This window comes from Petromyzon marinus, chromosome 13 (genome assembly GCF_048934315.1).
Source record: "Petromyzon marinus isolate PM22_M1 ecotype Great Lakes invasive population chromosome 13, UKy_Petmar_22M1.pri1.0, whole genome shotgun sequence".
Lineage (NCBI taxonomy): Eukaryota > Metazoa > Chordata > Hyperoartia > Petromyzontiformes > Petromyzontidae > Petromyzon > Petromyzon marinus.
In genome coordinates, this window is record NC_133679.1 from 15,109,657 (window position 1) to 15,135,200 (window position 25,544).

Below are 25,544 nucleotides of genomic sequence, written 5' to 3' on the forward strand. Positions count from 1 at the left end.
GGATTGGTGAAGGAGGAGGGAGGGGGAGGGAGGAGGGGGGGTGAGGGGATGGAGGAGGGGGGGGTGAGGGGAGGGACGAGGGGGAGTGAGGAGACGGGGTGGGGGGACGCGAGGGGGTAATGAGCCGAGTGAGAGAAAAAGGAGGAGGGAGGAGGAGAGAGGGGAGGGAAAGGGGAGGAGGAAAGAGGGGTGAGGGGAGGGGCGCTGCTCGCTGGGTCCGCCTCCATTGTGTTGCATCCCTGGCAGGAGCAGAGGGAGCTGCGGAGACACAGGGAGACAGAGGGAGACACGGGGAGACACGGGGAGACAGAGGGACACACGGGGAGACGCCGGGAGACTGGAGCCCCAAGACTTCGTCTCCGCCGCGTGAAATGGCGGCAGCCGCAGCGAACGCGGGTGAGGGTGGTGGTAGTGAGGGGCGAGGATTTGGTGGGGAGAGAGGAGCGTGCGTGAGCGGAATGGTGATGAGAGGAATAATGGGAACACGTCCCATTCGTCTTGGGGTGTGGGTGGGTGGGGGGTGGGGCTCTGTGTGTGTCTTCCTGTGGCTCGGTGATGGGGGATGATGATGGGTGGTGGTAGGGGGGGGGATTATGGAGGGTGCTGATGAGAAAGAACGATGCAGGAAGGTGATGATGGAGATGACGGGGGGGATGGCGGTGATGATGGAGGGTGGTGAAGGTGCGTGTGTGATCGTGAGACGTGCGTCATGCCGTCGGTGATGATGGCAGGTGTGAGGTGGTCATGGTGACAGGTGTGCGATGAGGTTGTCATGGTGACAGGTGTGCGATGAGGTTGTCATGGTGACAGGTGTGAGGTTGTTATGGTGACAGGTGTGTGATGAGGTTGGTGATGATGACAGGTGTGAGGTGGTCGTGGTAACAGGTGTGCGATGAGGTTGTCATGGTGACAGGTGTGAGGTTGTTATGGTGACAGGTGTGCGATGAGGTTGTCATGGTGACAGGTGTGAGGTGGTCATGGTAACAGGTGTGCGATGAGGTTGTCATGGTGACAGGTGTGCCATGAGGTCATAGTGACCGGTGTGAGGTTGTCATAGTGACAGGTGTGCTATGAGGTGGGTGATGATGACAGGTGTGAGGTGGTCATGGTGACAGGTGGGTGATGAGGTTGGTGATGATGACAGGTGTGAGGTTGTCATGGTGACAGGTGTGTGATGAGGTTGATGATGATGACAGGTGTGAGGTGGTCATGGTGACAGGTGTGTGATGAGGTTGGTGATGATAACAGGTGTGAGGTTGTCATGGTGACAGGTGTGCTATGAGGTGGGTGATGATGACAGGTGTGAGGTGGTCATGGTGACAGGTGGGTGATGAGGTGGGTGATGATGACAGGTGTGAGGTCATGGTGACAGGTGTGTGATGAGGTGGGTGATGATGACAGGTGTGAGGTTGTCATGGTGACAGGTGTGCGATGAGGTTGATGATGATGACAGGTGGGAGGTTGTCATGGTGACAGGTGTGCTATGAGGTGGGTGATGATGACAGGTGTGAGGTTGTCATGGTGACAGGTGTGTGATGAGGTTGGTGATGATGACAGGTGTGAGGTTGTCATGGTGACAGGTGTGAGGTGGTGACCGGAGTGATGACCCCATTCTCACCATGCCCCCCCCCTCCCCCCTTACTCCCCCCTCCTCCTCCCTGTGACCCCAGCGGCTGAAATGACTGACCAAGCCGTGCCCGCCGGGGTCACTGGGGTCACGGGGTCAGGGACCCCTGCCGGGGTCACCGCCTCAACCCAGGGCTGCGTCGCTGCAGGGCAGAGGGGCAAGCGGCGCCCAGGGTGTGACACCTCGTCTCACATCACCTCGTCTCGCTCACCTCGTCTCACATCACCTCGTCTCGCTCACCTCGTCTCACATCACCTCGTCTCGCTCACCTCGTCTCACATCACCTCGTCTCTCATCACCTCGTCTCGCTCACCTCATTTCACCTCGTCTCGCTCACCTCGTCTCTCATCACCTCGTCTCGCTCACCTCGTCTCACATCACCTCGTCTCGCTCACCTCGTCTCACATCACCTCGTCTCGCTCACCTCGTCTCACATCACCTCGTCTCGCTCACCTCGTCTCACATCACCTCGTCTCGCTCACCTCGTCTCACATCACCTCGTCACGCTCACCTCGTCTCACATGACCTCGCCTCGCTCACCTCGTCTCGCTCACCTCGTCTCTCATCACCTCGTCTCGCTCACCTCGTCTCGCCTCACCTCGTCTCACATCACCTCGTCTCGCTCACCTCGTCTCGCCTCACCTCGTCTCACATCATCTCGTCTCGCTCACCTCGTCTCTCATCACCTCGTCTCGCTCACCTCGTCTCGCCTCACCTCGTCTCACCTCACCTCGTCTCACATCACCTCGTCTCGCTCACCTCATTTCGCTCACCTCGTCTCGCCTCACCTCGTCTCGCCTCACCTCGTCTCTTCTCACGCATCTCACCTGGTATCTGTCATCTCCTCTCACCTCACACACATCGTCTGACTCGCCTCACTAACCTCGTCTGACTCGCCTCACTCACCTCGTCTGATTTATTTCACTCACCTCGTCTGATTCACCTCACTCACCTCGTCTGATTCGCCTCACTCACCTCGTCTGACTCGCCTCACTCACCTCGTCTGATTCACCTCACTCACCTCGTCTGATTTACCTCACTCACCTCGTCTGATTCACCTCACTCACCTCGTCTGACTCGCCTCACTCACCTCGTCTGATTCACCTCACTCACCTCGTCTGATTCACCTCACTCACCTCGTCTGATTCACCTCACTCACCTCGTCTGATTCACCTCACTCACCTCGTCTGATTTACCTCACTCACCTCGTCTGACTCACCTCACTCACCTCGTCTAACTCGCCTCACTCACCTCATCTGATTCACCTCACTCACCTCGTCTGACTCGCCTCACTCACCTCGTCTGATTCACCTCACTCACCTCGTCTGATTCACCTCACTCACCTCGTCTGACTCGCCTCACTCACCTCATCTGATTCACCTCACTCACCTCGTCTGACTCGCCTCACTCACCTCGTCTGATTCATCTCACTCACCTCGTCTGATTCACTTCTTTCACCTCGTCTGACTCACCTCACTCACCTCGTCTGACTCGCCTCACTCACCTCATCTGATTCACCTCACTCACCTCGTCTGATTTACCTCACTCACCTCGTCTGATTCACCTCACTCACCTCGTCTGATTCACCTCACTCACCTCGTCTGACTCACCTCACTCACCTCGTCTGATTTACCTCACTCACCTCGTCTGATTCACCTCACTCACCTTGTCTGACTCGCCTCACTCACCTCGTCTGACTCGCCTCACTCACCTCGTCTGATTCACCTCACTCACCTCGTCTGATTCACCTCACTCACCTCGTCTGATTCACCTCACTCACCTCGTCTGACTCGCCTCACTCACCTCATCTGATTCACCTCACTCACCTCGTCTGACTCGCCTCACTCACCTCGTCTGATTCATCTCACTCACCTCGTCTGATTCACTTCTTTCACCTCGTCTGACTCACCTCACTCACCTCGTCTGACTCGCCTCACTCACCTCATCTGATTCACCTCACTCACCTCGTCTGATTTACCTCACTCACCTCGTCTGATTCACCTCACTCACCTCGTCTGATTCACCTCACTCACCTCGTCTGACTCACCTCACTCACCTCGTCTGATTTACCTCACTCACCTCGTCTGATTCACCTCACTCACCTTGTCTGACTCGCCTCACTCACCTCGTCTGACTCGCCTCACTCACCTCGTCTGATTCACCTCACTCACCTCGTCTGATTCACCTCACTCACCTCGTCTGATTTACCTCACTCACCTCGTCTGATTCACCTCACTCACCTCGCCTGATTCACCTCACTCACCTCGTCTGATTCACCTCACTCACCTCGTCTGATTCACCTCACTCACCTCGTCTGACTCGCCTCACTCACCTCGTCCGATTCACCTCACTCACCTCGTCTGATTCACCTCACTCACCTCGCGCATCTCGTCGGATTCGCCTCACTATCCTCGTTTCAAAATTCCAAAACGTGAAGCCGCCAGCAACAAACGGCGACATTATCAGCGTTGTAATAGATTGAGAGTGCAACGTGAGTCTTTGAATCGAGCGAGGTTATTAGTGTAAGAGCTCAGATAATGATGCATGTTGAACTTCTCTCGCACCGTACGTAGAGCCAACCGTGATAAATGATGATGATGATGGAAGGAGGAGATTCGAAAGTGGAATCGACTCCTCCCAGACAGAGGGAGAGGTGATGTGACAGGGATGATGGGGTCCAGGGGAAGTCGCAGCAGCAGCAACAGCCTGAAGAGCAATGGGAACGGTACCGGATGAGATGGAGGCATTGACCAAGCTGATAATATAAACTAAACTATATATTTTTTTTATTTTACCAGGTAAGGCCCACTGAGCTACAGTGAGGGAAAAAAGTATTTGATCCCCTGCTGATTTTGTACGTTTGCCCACTGACAAAGAAATGATCAGTCTATAATTTTAATGGTAGGTTTATTTTAACAGTGAGAGACAGAATAACAACAACAAAATCCAGAAAAACGCATGTCAAAAATGTTATAAATTGATTTGCATTTTAATGAGGGAAATAAGTATTTGACCCCTCTGCAAAACATGACTTAGTACTTGGTGGCAAAACCCTTGTTGGCAATCACAGAGGTCAGATGTTTCTTGTAGTTGGCCACCATGTTTGCACACATCTCAGGAGGGATTTTGTCCCACTCCTCTTTGCAGATCTTCTCCAAGTCATTAAGGTTTCGAGGCTGACGTTTGGCAACTCGAACCTTCAGCTCCCTCCACAGATTTTCTATGGGATTAAGGTCTGGAGACTGGCTAGGCCACTCCAGGACCTTTATGTGCTTCTTCTTGAGCCACTCCTTTGTTGCCTTGGCCGTGTCTTTTGGGTCATTGTCATGCTGGAATACCCATCCACGACCCATTTTCAATTCCCTGGCTGAGGGAAGGAGGTTCTCACCCAAGATTTGACGGTACATGGCCCCGTCCATCGTCCCTTTGATGCGGTGAAGTTGTCCTGTCCCCTTAGCAGAAAAACACCCCCAAAGCATAATGTTTCCACCTCTATTGTTGACCGTGGGGATGGTGTTCTTGGAGTCATAGGCAGCATCCCTCCTCCTCCAAACACGGCGAGTTGAGTTGATGCCAAAGAGCTCCATTTTGGTCTCATCTGACCACACCACTTTCACCCAGTTGTCCTCTGAATCATTCAGGTGTTTATTGGCAAACTTCAGACGGGCATGTATATGTGCTTTCTTGAGCAGGGGGACCTTGCGGGCGCTGCAGGATTTCAGTCCTTCACGGCATAGTGTGTTACCAATTGTTTTCTTGGTGACTATGGTCCCAGCTGCCTTGAGATCATTGACAAGATCTTCCCGTGTAGTTCTGGGCTGATTCCTCACCGTTCTCATGATCATTCCAACTCCACGAGGCGAGATCTTGCATGGAGCACCAGGCCGAGGGAGATTGACAGTTCTTTTGTGTTTCTTCCATTTGCGAATAATCGCACCAACTGTTGTCACCTTTTCATCAAGCTGCTTGGCAATGGTCTTGTAGCCCATTCCAGCCTTGTGTAGGTGTACAATCTTGTCCCTGACATCCTTGGAGAGCTCTTTGGTCTTGGCCATGGTGGAGAGTTTGGAATCTGATTGATTGATTGCTTCTGTGGACAGGTGTCTTTTATACAGGTAACAAGCTGAGATTAGGAGCACTCCCTTTAAGAGTGTGCTCCTAATCTCAGCTCGTTACCTGTATACAAGACACCTGGGAGCCAGAAATATTTCTGATTGAGAGGGGGTCAAATGCTTATTTCCCTCATTAAAATGCGAATCAATTTATATCATTTTTTACATGCGTTTTTCTGGATTTTCTTGATGTTATTGTCTCTCACTGTTCAAATAAACCTACCATTAAAATTATAGACTGATCATTTCTTTGTCAGTGGGCAAACGTACAAAATCAGCAGAGGAACAAATACGTTTTTTCCCTCACTGTATATAGCTCTTTTCAGAAGCGACCTGGCCACAAATGATAGCTCAACGAAGTGGCTTATCATGTTGAAATGTATAGCAGCCAAATACTCTAAACGCGTGATGTTGATTCTAAATGTGGAGGAGAAAAAAAACGGAGGACCCGGAGAAAAATCGACTCGACCAGGCGGAGAGAAACATTACAAACTCCAAATATACAGGCGCAGAGTTGGGATCGAACCCACGACCTCCTGCATACCAGGCGAGGGAGTTAACACCTCGCCACCACGGCGCCCAATATATTGATGTGCTATGAAAGAGGACCATTGCCAGAAACGTCGCCTAGTTATATTTGTTTCCTTTCAAGGCCACGCATACGCACACATACACGGGGTGTTGTTGACAGACGTGTTGAGTGCTGTTGCTCAATATGTGGGTGGTGTCAGAGCCCTTGGCGAGGGGGTGAGTTGAGAGTTTGGTTTTGGAAGAGCATCGAGGCTGGGAGGAGACCTTGCTCAGGCTTGGAGATGGTTGTCGTGGTGTTGTTGAGAATTGTGACTCGGTCGAGGGGGGGATGTAGATGGTGGGTGGAAGACGTGGACAGGCAACGGGAGCTGGGAGCCACAATAACGGAGGCTGAAACAATGAACACGCAAATCCACCAGGGCCAGTGCCGCGCTACGGAATTAATCAACAGACGCATAGACAATGACATTAAATAATTGAGAGACAGAGACACATAGACACACGGACGCCAACATACAACTGTCAGACAGACACACGGACAGTTAAATTAAACGGTTAAAGGTGCTGTCTAAAACGACATCATTGCAGCAATTGTCATATTCTTGCACTTTGTTACCACGACGTACATGCCCCACCCCCCGCACTGTCAGCAGATGACGTCTGGCGTGCAGGTAGTGTCGTCTCACCATCGGTCGAACGCAATTCTTCTCTACATTGTGCTAACGCTTGTCAATGGAGCCGGTCGAGTATCACCCATTATAGAACCACGGAGCTTGGGCAATTGTTGGTAGCGCCGGTTCTGGTCGTATTTGTCCCATGCGCTTGTGGTTACCCACGCCTGGCGTGCAAACACCGTTACAAATGCTTCCGCGGTGTTTTGAGATGCCATTTGCTTCAATCGCACCACTAAATGCAAATAAAACATTGTATGTAGTTATTATTAGTATTATAATTTGAGATAATTTATGCAGCTGGCCCGCTGGCCTCAGTGGGCAGTGGATGAGAGGTGGCGGGGCCACGGTTGGACTCCTCTCCCCTGTGCCCCTGTGCCGTCCCCCCTAGGCTGGAGTTTGACGACGAAGGGCAGGGATCCGGCAAGTTTCCCCGGTGAGCACCCTCCGCCTACCACTAACCACACTAACCAATCACAGGCTCATCGTGACACGACCGTTAACCACACTAACCAATCACAGGCTCACCGTGGCCCTACCGCTAACCACACTAACCAATCACAGGCTCACCATGAATTTACCGCTAACCACACTAACTATTCACAGGCTCACCATGACTTTACCGCTAACCACACTAACCAATCACAGGCTCACCGTGGCTGTACCACTAACCACACTAACCAATGACAGGCTCACCATGACTTTACCGCTAACCTCACTAACCAATCACAGGCTTACCGTGGCTCTACCACTAACCACACTAACCAATGACAGGGTCACCATGACTTTACCGATAACCACACTAACCAATAACAGGCTCACCATGACTTTACCGCTAACCACACTAACCAATGACAGGCTCACCATGACTTTACCGCTAACCACACTAACCAATGACAGGCTCACCATGACTTTACCACTAACCACACTAACCAATAACAGGCTCACCATGACTTTACCGCTAACCACACTAACCAATCACAGGCTCACCGTGGCTCCACTGCTAACCACACTAACCAATCACAGGCTCATCATGGCACTACCGCTAACCACACTAACCAATCACAGGCTCATCGTGACACGACCGTTAACCATACTAACCAATCACAGGCACACCATGACTTTACCGCTAACCACACTAACCAATCACAGGCTCATCGTGACACGACCGTGAACCACACTAACCAATCACAGGCTCACCATGACTTTACCGTTAACCACACTAACCAATCACAGGCTCACCGTGGCCCTACCGCTAACCACACTAACCAATCACAGGCTCACCATGACTTTACCGCTAACCTCACTAACCAATCACAGGCTCACCGTGGCTCTACCACTAACCACACTAGCCAATGACAGGCTCACAGTGGCTATACCACTAACCACACTAACCAATCACAGGCTCACCGTGGCTCTACCACTAACCACACTAACCAATGACAGACTCACAGTGGCTATACCACTAACCACACTAACCAATCACAGGCTCACCGTGGCTCTACCACTAACCACACTAACCAATGACAGGCTCACCGTGGCTCTACCGCTAACCACACTAACCAATCACAGGCTCACCGTGGCTCTACCACTAACAACACTAACCAATCACAGGCTCACCGTGGCTCTACCGCTAACCACACTAACCAATCACAGGCTCACCGTGGCTCTACCACTAACCACACTAACCAATCACAGGCTCACCATGACTTTACCGCTAACCACACTAACCAATCACAGGCTCACCATGACTTTACCGCTAACCACACTAACCAATCACAGGCTCACCGTGGTTCTACCACTAACCACACTAACCAATCACAGGCTCACTGAGGCTCTACCACTAACCACATTACCCAATTACAGCCTCACCGTGACTCAATATCTAACCACACTAACCAATCACAGGCTCACCTTTGCTCTAAAGCTAACCATACTTACCAATCACAGCATCTCCATAGCTCTAGTGCTAACTCTACTAATCACTAAAACCCAATTCCTAACCACACTAGCCAGTCGGATCAGATCTGTAGCTCCACGAACCGATTAAAAATTTATCACAGATTCATTCATAACCACAACAACCAATCACAATTTCATTATAGCTCTGTCCCTAACCACAGGAAGCAATTAGACCCTAAAGTTAACGTCACTATCATTATCCCTACCACGCTAGCCAATCAGACCCTAACGCTAACCACGCTGGGCCAATCAAGGTCTTCATGTCGCCGTACCCCTAAGACGCACGTTGGACCCTGCCATGACCCCCAAGTTATCTTCTCCATTGTCGCCATCATCATCATCAACATCTGTTTCTTTATCGGAATGGTCACGTCTTCTGCATTGATTTTGTTGTCCATGTTTCCACTTGGTGGTGCGCTGTGTTGTGCTGTGCTGTGGCCTGGCATGGCGTGGTGTTGTATGTTGTGGTATGGGGTGTTTTGGTGTATTGTGGTGTGGGGTGTCGCGGTATTGTGTGTCGTGGGTTGGTGTGTCGTGGTGCGGTGTATCGTGGTGTTGTGTGTCGTGGTGTGTCGTGGTTTGTTGTGATGTTCCGTGGTTTATCTTGGTGTGGTGTGTCGTGGGGTGGTGTGTCGTGGGGTGGTGTGTCGTGGGGTGGTGTGTCGTGGGGTGGTGTGTCGTGGGGTGGTGTGTCGTGGGGTGGTGTGTTGTGGTGTGTGCTCGGCCCCGCCACGTGTGTAGGTGTGCGGAGGAGGCCTCCGTGGAGAGAGACTCGTGTGCCAGGTATCACTGCTTCCCGCACACCTGTGTTTTAATTTATGACATCATTTTTTTGTATGATCCATGCGGTCATTTCCATCCCTATCCCGAACACCGTCACACTCCAATCCTCGTGAGAATGCACCACATTCCTGCACACCTGCCCAGGGTCTGTGCAAGCTGTTCACACCCCGTTCACCCGCTCACGCGCACCTGTTCCCCTAAACGCCTTCACACCTGCCGCACCTGCCCACCTGTACACCCTGATGTGTACCTGCACACCCCGCCTGCCGCTGTAAGTGGCTGTGACCCGAGGTGGGGGAATGGCTCAGAAGGGTGCTTCGTAATTATAAGTATTATAATTAATTGAATAGAACGTTCAACCCGTAACGCGCCGATGCAGTTTCAGCGCTCGCAGAGAGAGAGAGAACGACTCAGAGGCGCGAGGAGGAACCACAGACAAGTGGCAACAGCAGCAGCCACACGATGAGCTGGCGCCAGAAATGTCCCCAAGTTCTGCGGTACTCTACACATGAAGGCGTTATCGGCCCATTAATGAGTGTTCATACACGTTGGAGGAAAACCGGAGCACCTGGAGAAAACACCCAGTACCATACAGATGGAACAGTGGAGTCCACATTTAGACTTTACGCTAAGTTGGGCTACGTGCCAGCCTGAGAAGTGAACGTTTCGGCTCGGCAGACGATGCGCCCAACACTCTTTGCGGGGCACAATCTGTGTGTGCCTCTCTCTAGCCGTGGATAAATATCGTCGCGATTTCAGACAGCGTTTTCTGAGATCTCAACTTCCCTGGGCCATCCCCCCCCCCACCCCGGTCGCAAGGCAGTTGCACTGCTTCGCTGCAATTATTCCAAGCAGAAAATGTTCGCGTCTCGTACACTTTCATACGGAGGGGAATCTCAATGTTAACATGGGTTTGCATGGGGCTGTGGGTGATTCGGGTGGTCTCAATGCGTGTGGTGGGGTCTATGGGGATGGGAGAGTGAGCAGGGTGTTGTGTATATGGGGTGTGAGCATCTATTAAGGTCCGGTCGGCACACGTGGGGGTGGGGTTGAGTTGGCCCCAACCACGCCGTGCCGGCCTTAATAGGTGCTCGCCAACAGCACCAGCCCCAACACTCTGCACTACGGTTCTAGTAGGGGCGGGGGGAGGGATACTGGATCTGTGCCTCTGTGCGGGGTGTGCGTGTGACGGTGTGCGTGGGTGTTTGTGTCGGGTGTGGCACGCGTGGGCAGACGGACGGACAAACCAATCACCCTGCCTGGGCCTGCCTGTCTGTGTGTGATACCACCACACACACACACCACCTCCACACACACACTCGCACACACACACACCTGCACACACACACACCTGCACACACACATGCCTACACACCTGCACGACTACATACCCACACATCCGCTACTTGTCCGTGTGTGATACCACCACACACCCACACACCACGATGTGCGTGTTATACCACTACCGTACACGCGCACACGCATCCGCATTGGCTGCACCCTACTGCCTGTCTGTGTGTGACACCATCAATGCAAACACCCGCATGGCTATACACCACTGCCTGTCTGTGCAACACCACAACAACACACCCCCATTGCACGCCCCCACGCACACGCGCACACTCCCCCCACACGCACACTCATACGGCTACACTCCCCCTGTCTGTGTGTGCGTGACACCCACCACCGCACACTCACACAATCACACAATACGACTACACACTCCGGGCCTGTCCGTGTGTGACATCTCTGTCGCACACCCGCATGGCTACACACCGCGGTTGCATGGCCCATGAGCGAGACGCACACCCACGCACACCCCCTACACACACACCCACGCACACCCCCTACACACACACCCACGCACACCCCCTACACACACACCCACGCACACCCCCTACACACACACCCACGCACACCCCCTACACACACCCACGCACACCCCCTACACACACCCACGCACACCCCCTACACACCCACGTATACCCCCTACACACACCCACGCACACCCCCTACACAAACACCCACGTACACCCCCTACACAAACACCCACGTACACCTCTTACACACACACCCACGTACACCCCCTACACAAACACCCACGCACACCCCCTACACACACCCACGCACACCTCCTACACGCACGCACACCCCCTACACACACCCACGTACACCCCCTACACACACACCCACGCACACCCCCTACACACACACCCACGTACACCCCCTACACACACCCACGCACACCCCCTACACACACCCACGCACATCCCTACACATACCCCCTACACACCCACGCACACACTCCCTACACACACACCCACGCACACCTCCTACACAACCCACGCACACCCCCTACACAAACACCCACGCACACCCCCTACACACACCCACGCACACCCCCTACACACACCCACGCACACCCCCTACACACACCAATACACACCCCCTACACACACCCACGCACACCCCCTAAACATACACCCACACCCACGCACACCACCTACACACACCCACGCACACCCCCTACACACACACTCCCCACACACCCACGCACCCCCTACACACACCAATGCACACTCCCTACACACAACCACGCACCCCCCTACAAACCCACGCACCCCCCTACACACACCCACGCACACCCCCTACACACTCCAATGCACACCCCTACACACACCCACGCACACCCCCTAAACATACACCCACACCAATGCACACCCCCTACACACACCCACGCACACCACCTACACACACCCACGCACACCCCCTACACACACTCACTACACACCCACGCACCCCTCTACACACACCCACGCACACCCCCTACCCACACCAATGCACACCCCCTACACACACCCACGTACACCTCCTAAACATACACCCTCACCAATGCACACCCCCTACACAAACACCCACGCACACCCCCTACACATACCCACGCACACTCCCTACATAAACACCCACGCACACCCCCTACACACCCACGCACCCCCTACACACACCCACGCACACCTCCGACACCCACACACCCTACACACACACCCCCTACACACCCACGCACACCTCCTACACACACCCATGCACACCCCCTACACACACCCACGCACACTCCCTACACATACACTCCCTACACACACACGCACACTCCCTACATACCCACGCACCCCCTACACACATACACCCCCTACACACACACACACCCCCTACACACACACGCACACCCTCGACACACACACACCCTATGCACACACACACCCCCTACACACACACTACACACACACCCACTACATACATACACACACCCCCACCACACACATACGTGCAATTCACCTACACACACATTTCCCCTCTCTTCACACACCTGTTCCCTAAACCCTCTCCACGTGCACACCCTGACATTCAAGCACATACACTCACTGCACACAAAGCAACACACCACACACATACCTACCCATCTCGTAAGCCCACACCCCACACATACACCACACACAAACAACACACACATACCTAACCACACCTCATACACACTCACACACACACCTCACACACAATACACACACATACACCCATCGCCCTCCACTCTAAACAAAACAACATCCTACCTGCATCCATGCACACTCACCTACACACACGCATGCACACCATGCCCTTACCCTCCTCCCATTACCTACCCTCCTCATACCTTACATACACATACACCATACACACCTACCTACCTACCCTACGCATAACCTACACAAACACACCGCTGCCAACCTTCCGTCCTTGCCTCTCCACAATCATGAACACACAACCTCCAAACACACACAACCTCCACACACACACCACACACACACCACACACACACACCACACACACTACACATCTATGCCACACACCCACCAACACCGTCTTCCCTCCCTCTCCTCCTCACATACACACACTCCCTCCACATACACATACACACACAACCACACACCGCACACACACACACCGCCAACACTACACCCCCACACCGCGCACACACACACCGCCAACACTACACACACACACACCGCCAACACTACACCCCCACACCGCACACACACACACCGCCAACACTACACCCCCACACCGCACACACACCGCCAACACTACACACACACACCGCCAACACTACACACCGCCAACACTACACCCCCACACCGCACACACACACCGCCAACACTACACACACACATCGCCAACACTACACACACAATCCACACCACACACACCGCCAACACTACACACACACCGCACACACACACCGCCAACACTACACACACACACCGCCAACACTACACACACCGCACACACACCGCCAACACTACACACACACACACCGCACACACACCGCCAACACTACACACACACACCGCACACACACACACACACTGCACACACACACACCGCACACACACACACCGCCAACACTACACACACACCACACACACACACCGCACACACACACACACACCGCCAACACTACACCCCCACACCGCGCACACACACACCGCCAACACTACACACACACACACCGCCAACACTACACCCCCACACCGCACACACACACACCGCCAACACTACACACACACACACCGCCAACACTACACACACACACCGCCAACACTACACCCCCACACCGCACACACACACACCGCCAACACTACACACACACATCGCCAACACTACACACACAATCCACACCACACACACCGCCAACACTACACACACAACGCACACACACACACCGCCAACACTACACACACACACACACCGCCAACACTACACACACACACCGCACACACACACACCGCCAACACTACACACACACACCGCACACACACACTGCACACACACACACACCGCACACACACCGCCAACACTACACACACACCACACACACACCGCACACACACACACACCGCCAACACTACACCCCCACACCGCGCACACACACACCGCCAACACTACACACACACACACCGCCAACACTACACCCCCACACCGCACACACACACACCGCCAACACTACACACACACACACCGCCAACACTACACACACACACCGCCAACACTACACCCCCACACCGCACACACACACACCGCCAACACTACACACACACATCGCCAACACTACACACACAATCCACACCACACACACCGCCAACACTACACACACAACGCACACACACACACCGCCAACACTACACACACACACACACCGCCAACACTACACACACACACCGCACACACACACACCGCCAACACTACACACACACACCGCACACACACACTGCACACACACACACACCGCACACACACCGCCAACACTACACACACACCACACACACACCGCACACACACACACACCGCCAACACTACACCCCCACACCGCGCACACACACACCGCCAACACTACACACACACACACCGCCAACACTACACCCCCACACCGCACACACACACACCGCCAACACTACACACACACACCGCCAACACTACACACACACACCGCCAACACTACACCCCCACACCGCACACACACACACCGCCAACACTACACACACACATCGCCAACACTACACACACAATCCACACCACACATACCGCCAACACTACACACACAACGCACATACACACACCGCCAACACTACACACACACACCGCCAACACTACACACACCGCACACACACCGCCAACACTACACACACACACCGCACACACACACACCGCCAACACTACACACACACATCGCCAACACTACACACACAATCCACACCACACACACCGCCAACACTACACACACAACGCACACACACACACCGCCAACACTACACACACACACACACACCGCCAACACTACACCCCCACACCGCGCACACACACACCGCCAACACTACACACACACACACCGCCAACACTACACCCCCACACCGCACACACACACACCGCACACACACACACCGCCAACACTACACACACACACCGCCAACACTACACACACACACCGCCAACACTACACCCCCACACCGCACACACACACACCGCCAACACTACACACACACATCGCCAACACTACACACACAATCCACACCACACATACCGCCAACACTACACACACAACGCACATACACCCCCGCCAACACTACACACACACACCGCCAACACTACACACACCGCACACACACCGCCAACACTACACACACACACCGCACACACACACACCGCCAACACTACACACACACACCGCACACACACACACACTGCATACACACACACACCGCACACACACACACACCGCTAACACTACACACACACCACACACACACACCGCACACACACACACCGCCAACACTACACACACACCTCACACACACACACACCGCCAACACTACACACACACACCGCCACCACTACACACACACACCGCCACCACTACACACACACACCGCACACACACACACCGCCAACACTACACACACCGCACACACACACACACACCGCACACACACACACCGCCAACACTACACACACACACCGCCAACACTACACACACACACAAAACCGCACACACACACCGCCGCCTTCCCTTGCTCACCTCCCCACATTCATGCACACGCCCCCCACACACACACACCACACACACACACCGCACACACACACACACACACCGCATACACACACGCACCGCCAACACTACACACACACACACCGCACACACACACCGCCAACACTACACACACACACCGCCAACACTACACACACCGCACACACACCGCCAACACTACACACACACACCGCACACACACACACCGCCAACACTACACACACACACCGCACACACACACACACTGCATACACACACACACCGCACACACACACACACCGCTAACACTACACACACACCACACACACACACCGCACACACACACACCGCCAACACTACACACACACACCTCACACACACACACACCGCCAACACTACACACACACACCGCCAACACTACACACACACACCGCCACCACTACACACACACACCGCACACACACACACCGCCAACACTACACACACCGCACACACACACACCGCACACACACACACCGCCAACACTACACACACACACCGCCAACACTACACACACACACAAAACCGCACACACACACCGCCGCCTTCCCTTGCTCACCTCCCCACATTCATGCACACGCCCCCCACACACACACACCACACACACACACCGCACACACACACACACACACCGCATACACACACACACACACCGCATACACACACGCACCGCCAACACTACACACACACACACCGCACACACACACCGCCAACACTACACACACACACCACACACACCGCCAACACTACACACACACACCGCACACACACACACCGCCAACACTACACACACACACACCGCACACACACACACCGCCAACACTACACACACACCACACACACACACACCGACACCACACACACAATCCACACCACACACACAATCCACACCACACACACCAACACCACACACAATCCACACCACATACACCAACACCACACACACACACACCACACACACAATCAACACTACACACACACAATCCACACCACACACACCAACATCACACAAAATCAACACCACACACACCAACATCACACACACAATCCACACCACACACACGAACACAACACACACAATGCACGCCCCAAACAATATACCACATAAAACATACCACACACACAACCCACACCACACAACCCACACCACACAACCCACACCACACAACCCACACCACACCACTTCAACCACACAACCCACACCACTCACACCACACAACCCACACCACAACCCACACCACACAACCACACCACACACCCACTCAACACCACACACAACAACACCACACACACAATGCACGCCCCACACAACATACCACGTAAAACATACCACACACACAACCCACACCACACAACCCACACCACACACCCACTCCACACAACCCACCCCACACACTCACACCACACAACCCACACCACCCAACCCACACCACACAACCCACACCACACAACCCACACCACACCACTTCAACCACACAACCCACACCACTCACACCACACAACCCACACCACACAACCCACACCACACAACCACACCACACACCCACTCAACACCACACACACAATGCACGCCCCACACAACATACCACATAAAACATACCACACACACAACCCACACCACACAATCCACACCACACAACCCACACCACATCACTTCAACCACACAACCCACACCACTCACACCACACAACCCACACCACACAACCACACCACACACCCACTCCACACAACCCACCCCACACACTCACACCACACAACCCACACCACCCAACCCACACCACACAACCCACACCACACACTCACACCACACAACCCACACCATACAACCCACACCACGCAACCCACACCACGCAACCCACACCACACACACATCACACAACCTACACCACACAACCCACACCACACCACACACTCACACCACACAACCAACACCACGCAACCCACACCACACAACCCACACCACACAACCAACACAACCCACAACCCACACCACACAACCCACACCACGCAACCCACACCACGCAACCCACACCACACAACCAACACAACCCACAACCCACACCACACAACCCACACCACGCAACCCACACCACGCAACCCACACCACGCAACCCACACCACGCAACCCACACCACGCAACCCACACCACGCAACCCGCACCACACAACCCGCACCACACAACCCACACCACACAACCCACACCACACCACACAACCCGCACCACACAACCCACACCACACAACCCACACCTACCCCCGCCACCGCCCTCCCCTCCTCCCCGTCCCCAAACAAACCCCGCCACCCGCCCCCTCCCGCCCAGGGAGAATCACAGCGAGATCGAGCGGCGGCGTCGGAACAAGATGACGGCGTACATCACGGAGCTGTGCGACATGGTGCCCACGTGCAGCGCTCTCGCGCGCAAGCCCGACAAGCTCACCATCCTGCGCATGGCCGTGTCGCACATGAAGTCGCTGCGCGGCACGGGCAACACTCCCACGGAGGGCGCCTACAAGCCCTCCTTCCTCACCGATCAGGTCCGTGCGTGTGTGTGCGCGCGTGTGCGCGCGTGTGTGTGTGCGTGCGCGCCTGTGTGCGCGCGTGTGTGTGTGCGCGCGTGCGTGCGTGAGTGCGTGTGTGTGTGCGTGCGTGTGTGTGTGTGGGGAGCGATAGTGTAGCGGTTAGCGCGCTGCGCTATGAACCCGGCGACACGGGTTCATTTCCCGCTCACGGCCAACACCAGTGACGATTTTTTGAACAGGTCCCGGGCCTCCCCTAGGTCGACTCAGCCTCAAATGAGTACCTGGTGCGGTGTGTAAACATTGCCACTAGGGAGACAAAGGCGGTCGGGCGTGGTGCTGGCCACCCACCCCTTCGTGTACCGTTACCGGCCTTCATAGGTGCTCGCTAACAGCACTTGCCCCTACAGTCTGTTAAGGCTATATGGGGGATCTTTGTCTTTGTGTGTGCGTGTGTGCGCGCGTGTGTGTGTGTGCGTGCGCGCGTGTGTGCGCGCGTGTGTGTGTGCGTGCGCGCGTGCGTGTGTGTGTGCGCGCGTGTGTGCGTGCGTGCGTGAGTGTGTGTGTGTGTACGTGCGTGCGTGTGTGTGTGCGTGCGCGCCTGCGTGCGTGCGTGAGTGTGTGTGTGTGTGTGTGCGTGCGTGTGTGTGTGTGTGTGAGCGGAGAGCGGCAGCGTTGGCGGTCGGTGCGCTGCGCTACGAACCCGGCGAACCCGATGTTGTCTGAATCGGGTCCTGGGCCTCCCCTAGGTCGACTCAGCCTCAAATGAGTACCTGGTGCGGTTTGTAAAATCATCGTCACTGGGAAGACGAAGGTTGTCGGGCGTGGTGCTGGCCACCCACTCACTCGTGTACCGTGCCGGCCTTAATAGGTGCTCGCTAACAGCACTTGCCCCAGCAGTCTGTTAAAACTAGACGGAGAATCTTTGTCTTTGTGTGCTACGCCCGCCACCCACACATCCCCGTCGCACGCACGCACGTGCCCCCAGCCAGGTGTGTGCGTGTCTACTGGCCTCACACCACAGACATGTCCCCACGACATCTAGCCCATGTATCCCATAGGTGTCCCGTGTCTTCCATATCCCAAGTCCCTTATGTTCTGTGTCCTGTCTCCGTGGTATGTCCCATATTGTGTACATTCCGTGCTCTGTGTTCTGTGCCCCGTTGTTTGTCTACCATGTCCTCTGTGTTCCACGTCCTCTGCCTCGTGTGCTCCCTGTGTCCCCGTGTCCCATGCCCCCCCCCCACCTCCTCGCCGGCCCGCAGGAGCTGAAGCACCTGATCCTGGAGGCGGCCGACGGCTTCCTGTTCGTGGCGGCGTGCGAGACGGGGCGGATCATCTTCGTGTCGGACTCGGTGACGCCCGTGCTGAACCAGCCGCAGTCCGAGTGGTTTGGCGGCACTCTCTACGACCAGACTCACCCCGACGACGTCGACAAACTCCGCGAGCAGCTCAGCACCTCGGAGAGCGCCATGACGGGTACGGCGCGCGCGCCAAGGGACCGGGCCACGGGAGCCGCGGGGGGCGGGGAGGGACGGGAGTGGGGAGCGGTGGCGCAGCGGTTAGCGCGCCACCCGCTCTTGAAGCCGGGTTCGATTACCGCTCACGGCCAACACCGGTGACGATTATCTGAACCGGGTCCTCGGCGTTCCCCTAAGATCGACTCGGCCTCAAATGAGTACCTGGTGCGGTGTGTGAATATCGCCACTGGGGAGACAAAGACGGTCGGGCGTGGTGCTGGCCACCCACCCCCTCGTGTACAGTGACGGCCTTCATAGGTGCTCGCTAACAGTACTTGTCCCTACAGTCTGTTAAATTTTATATCTTTGCCTTTGTGGGAAGAAGTGAGAACTAGCGGAGGGGTAAACAGGGCAGCCTCGGAGGGAGTCGGGGCTGGAGGTCGGGCGTGAGGAGGGAGAGTGGAGGGAGGTAACGAGTCATGAAGCTATTGTTGATGAATTCACCAACCAGCCCGTGGCCACACCGCCTCAACTCCCTACCTCGGTGGCCACACGTTCAGTTCTCTTGAGCCCATGGTCTGGACAAGGACTGAGAGCTTGAGCCCGTGCCACGCTGCCGCGCGTCGCCTGCGTGTTGAGTCGTCTCGCTCCCGGTTTGCCGCGCTCAGTTCGCCTGCTCTCATGGGATCTCCTCGCCGCTGACAACGTCAGGGTCGCAAATGAAGAGCCAAGCTCACCGTGTGCGTGCAGTGGGACTCTCCAAACTCGCCCAGTGGTGGTGAGACGTTTGACGGCTCGAGAAGAAGCCCTGTCCAACGTCTTGAGCGAGGGAGCGTTTGCCGGCTTCCGGCTGAAAAGGGGATGGAAGACACTGCCCGGCACGGAATAGTGGCCCGAAGGGAGTCGCGAGGCGAGTGAGGCGACGAAGTGCGGAGTGAGGAGTGGGCGCTAGAGGGCATCCTCATCACATCGCTTGCAGACAGACGCGCGCACACGCGCATGAACCCCAAACCCCCATCCCCTTCCTTCCTTCCCTGAGCTTTTGCCTGTCTCACACTCCCTGTCTCACACTCTCTGTCTCACTCTCCCTGTCTCACTCTCCCTGTCTCACACTCCCTGTCTCACTCTCCCTGTCTCACTCTCCCTGTCTCACACTCCCTGTCTCACACTCCCTGTCTCACACTCCCTGTCTCACTCTCCCTGTCTCACACTCCCTGTCTCACACTCCCTGTCTCACACTCCCTGTCTCACACTCCCTGTCTCACTCTCCCTGTCTCACTCTCCCTGTCTCACACTCCCTGTCTCACACTCCCTGTCTCACTCTCCCTGTCTCACACTCCCTGTCTCACTCTCCCTGTCTCACACTCCCTGTCTCACACTCCCTGTCTCACACCCCCTGTCTCACACTCCCTGTCTCACACTCCCTGTCTCACACTGCCTGTCTCACACCCCCTGTCTCACACTCCCTGTCTCACACTCTGTCTCACACTCCCTGTCTCACTCTCCCTGTCTCACACTCCCTGTCTCACACTCCCTGTCTCACACTCCCTGTCTCACACTCCCTGTCTCACTCTCCCTGTCTCACACTCCCTGTCTCACACTCCCTGTCTCACACTCCCTGTCTCACTCTCCCTGTCTCACACTCCCTGTCTCACACTCTCTGTCTCACACTCCCTGTCTCACACTCCCTGTCTCACACTCCCTGGCTCACACCCCCTGGCTCACACTCCCTGTCTCACACTCCCTGTCTCACTCTCCCTGTCTCATACTCCCTGTCTCACACTCCCTGTCTCACTCTCCCTGTCTCACACTCCCTGTCTCACACTCCCTGTCTCACTCTCCCTGTCTCACTCTCCCTGTCTCACACTCCCTGTCTCACACTCCCTGTCTCACTCTCCCTGTCTCACACTCCCTGTCTCACTCTCCCTGTTTCACACTCCCTGTCTCACACTCCCTGTCTCACACCCCCTGTCTCACACTCCCTGTCTCACACTCCCTGTCTCACACTGCCTGTCTCACACCCCCTGTCTCACACTCCCTGTCTCACACTCTGTCTCACACTCCCTGTCTCACTCTCCCTGTCTCACACTCCCTGTCTCACACTCCCTGTCTCACACTCCCTGTCTCACACTCCCTGTCTCACTCTCCCTGTCTCACACTCCCTGTCTCACACTCCCTGTCTCACACTCCCTGTCTCACTCTCCCTGTCTCACACTCCCTGTCTCACACTCTCTGTCTCACACTCCCTGTCTCACACTCCCTGTCTCACTCTCCCTGTCTCACTCTCCCTGTCTCACTCTCCCTGTCTCACTCTCCCTGTCTCACACTCCCTGTCTCACACTCCCTGTCTCACTCTCCCTGTCTCACTCTCCCTGTCTCACTCTCCCTGTCTCACACTCCCTGTCTCACACTCCCTGTCTCACTCTCCCTGTCTCACTCTCCCTGTCTCACTCTCCCTGTCTCACTCTCCCTGTCTCACACTCCCTGTCTCACACTCCCTGTCTCACTCTCCCCGTCTCACTCTCCCTGTCTCACTCTCCCTGTCTCACTCTCCCTGTCTCACATTCCCTGTCTCACTCTCCCTGTCTCACACTCCCTGTCTCACTCTCCCTGTCTCACTCTCCCTGTCTCACACTCCCTGTCTCACACTCCCTGTCTCACTCTCCCTGTCTCACACTCCCTGTCTCACTCTCCCTGTCTCACTCTCCCTGTCTCACACTCCCTGTGTCACACTCCCTGTCTCACTCTCCCTGTCTCACTCTCCCTGTCTCACTCTCCCTGTCTCACACTCCCTGTGTCACACTCCCTGTCTCACACTCCCTGTCTCACACTCCCTGTCTCACACTCCCTGTCTCACTCTCCCGTCTCACACTCCCTGTCTCACTCTCCCTGTCTCACTCTCCCTGTCTCACATTCCCTGTCTCTCTCTTCCTGTCTCACACTCCCTGTCTCACACTCCCTGTCTCACACCCCCTGTCTCACTCTCCCTGTCTCACACTCCCGCTCCCTCTCCCTGTCTCACTCTCCCTGTCTCACTCTCCCTGTCTCACACTCCCTGTCTCACACTCCCTGTCTCACTCTCCCTGTCTCACACTCCCTGTCTCACACTCCCTGTCTCACTCTCCCTGTCTCACACTCCCTGTCTCACTCTCCCTGTCTCACACTCCCTGTCTCACACTCCCTGTCTCACACTCCCTGTCTCACTCTCCCTGTCTCACACTCCCTGTCTCACACTCCCTGTCTCACTCTCCCTGTCTCACACTCCCTGTCTCACACTCCCTGTCTCACACTCCCTGTCTCACTCTCCCTGTCTCACACTCCCTGTCTCACACTCCCTGTCTCACACCCCCTGTCTCACTCTCCCTGTCTCACTCTCCCTGTCTCACACTCCCGCTCCCTCTCTCATCTTTTCGCCGCAAGACAAAAATAATCAAGACGGGGCGGGGGAGGGAGAATTGGAGGAAACCGCCCAAGAAATGTGGCCCGACAAAAAGACACAAAATAATCCCGAGCAGCGCGGAGCGAAGGGTTCCCGGAATCGCGGGGCCGCAACGCCGCGCCGAGCCGAACGCCGCCGCTTTCCAAGAATCCCACTCATTAGGGCGCATTCCTCACCCGGGGGGGGGGATGGAGGAGGAGGTAAACGGGTCAGACTGGGAGGGAGGGAGACGAGGGAGGGAGGGAGGGGATGAGGAGCAGAGGGGGGTATTGAAGCGATCTATTATTTGTCTACTTACGTGACTTTACCGAAAGACCCAAAGAGTAGGGGATTGGAGTGGAGGAGGGATGGGAGAGGGAGCCATGCACGGATCACTGCGGAGAGGGAGTGGAGGGGTGGAGGGACGAAGGGATAATGGGAAAGATGAAAAGCCAAAGTGATTTCATCACACGACCGTCGAGGCGGTGGCCCCGACCCAGTGCAGAAGATTACACGTTCCTATGGCGGGGGCGAGTCTCTCCATCGGACAAATACTGATGGAAACAAGAGGTGGGGGGGGGGGGGGATAATGTCGTGCGTTGTGCATGATGGTCTCGCTGTGTGCGGGGTGTGTGTATATATACCGGGTGTGTGTGTATAGGTATTTAAGTGTGCGTGTATAGGTCAGTGTGTATAGGTGTATGTGTGTATAGGTTGGTATGTTAGGTGCGTGTGTATACCGGGTATGTATAGGTGTGCGTGTGTGTATAGGTGTGTGCGTTTGTGTACAGGTATGGGTGTGTGTGTACAGGTGTGCGTGTATAGGTGTGTGTATAGGTGTGTGTATAGGTGTGTGTGTACACAGACACACACACACCTATACGGTAGTGTAGCGGTTAGCGCTACGCTGCGCTATGAACCCGGCGACCCGAGTTCGATTCCCGCTCACGGCCAACACCGGTGACGATTATCTGGACCGGTCCTGGGCCTCCCCTAGGTCGACTCAGCCTCAAATGAGTACCTGGTGCGGTGTGTAAACATCACCACTGGGGAGACAAAGGCGGTCGGGCGTGGTGCTGGCCACCCACCCCCTCGTGTACCGTTTCGGCCTTAATAGGTGCTCGCTAACAGCACTTGCCCCAACAGTCTGTTACAGGCTATATGGGGGATCTTTGTTTTGTGTGTCTATATACGGGATGTGAGCCTCTGAGAAGGCCTGTCTGGTGCCTCACAAGGGGGTGATGTTGTGAGGCCTCAACAACGCCATTCAGGCCCCAACACTCTGCACTACGGTTCTAGTAGGGGCGGGGGGGGGATACTGGATCTGTGCCTCTGTGCGGGGTGTGCGTGTGACGGTGTGCGTGGGTGTTTGTGTCGGGTGTGGCACGCGTGGGCAGACGGACGGACAAACCAATCACCCTGCCTGGGCCTGCCTGCCTGTGTGTGATACCACCACACACACACACCCGCACCTACATACACCCACACACACACCCGCACACACACACACACCCGCACACACACACCCGCACACACACACCCGCACACACACACCCGCACACACACACCCGCACACACACACCCGCACACACACACCCGCACACACACGCACACGCACACACACACACACCCGCACACACACACACCCGCACACACACACCCGCACGCACACACCCGCACACACACACACACACACCTGCACACGCACACATCCGCACACACACGCACACACCCCCCCACACACACACCCACACACACACCCACCCGCACACACACACTCTCGCACACGCACACACATCCGCACACACCCGCACACACACACACACACACACG

The 25,544-nt window shown here is 55.5% G+C and overlaps 1 protein-coding gene across 10 annotated transcripts in view; it reads left to right on the forward strand.

Moving 5' to 3' along the window:
* Positions 1-203: 203 nt before the first annotated feature.
* The window catches only part of LOC116942090 (aryl hydrocarbon receptor nuclear translocator-like), an 87,452-nt gene continuing 62,111 nt past the window's right edge, over positions 204-25,544 (forward strand). The window contains exons 1-8 of one of the 10 annotated variants that reach the window (XM_032953660.2): positions 204-396; positions 1,671-1,800; positions 7,333-7,377; positions 9,645-9,686; positions 10,920-10,961; positions 18,638-18,851; positions 20,099-20,312; positions 25,109-25,150. In XM_032953660.2, coding sequence (XP_032809551.1) covers positions 372-396; positions 1,671-1,800; positions 7,333-7,377; positions 9,645-9,686; positions 10,920-10,961; positions 18,638-18,851; positions 20,099-20,312; positions 25,109-25,150 — 754 coding nt within the window. In that variant the 5' untranslated portion in view covers positions 204-371. Of the gene's footprint in view, positions 397-1,670; positions 1,801-7,332; positions 7,378-9,644; positions 9,687-10,919; positions 10,962-13,093; positions 13,148-18,637; positions 18,852-20,098; positions 20,313-25,108; positions 25,151-25,544 lie in introns of all 10 variants that reach the window. The other 9 variants (XM_076066898.1, XM_032953663.2, XM_076066901.1 and 6 more) reach the window with 9 other exon arrangements.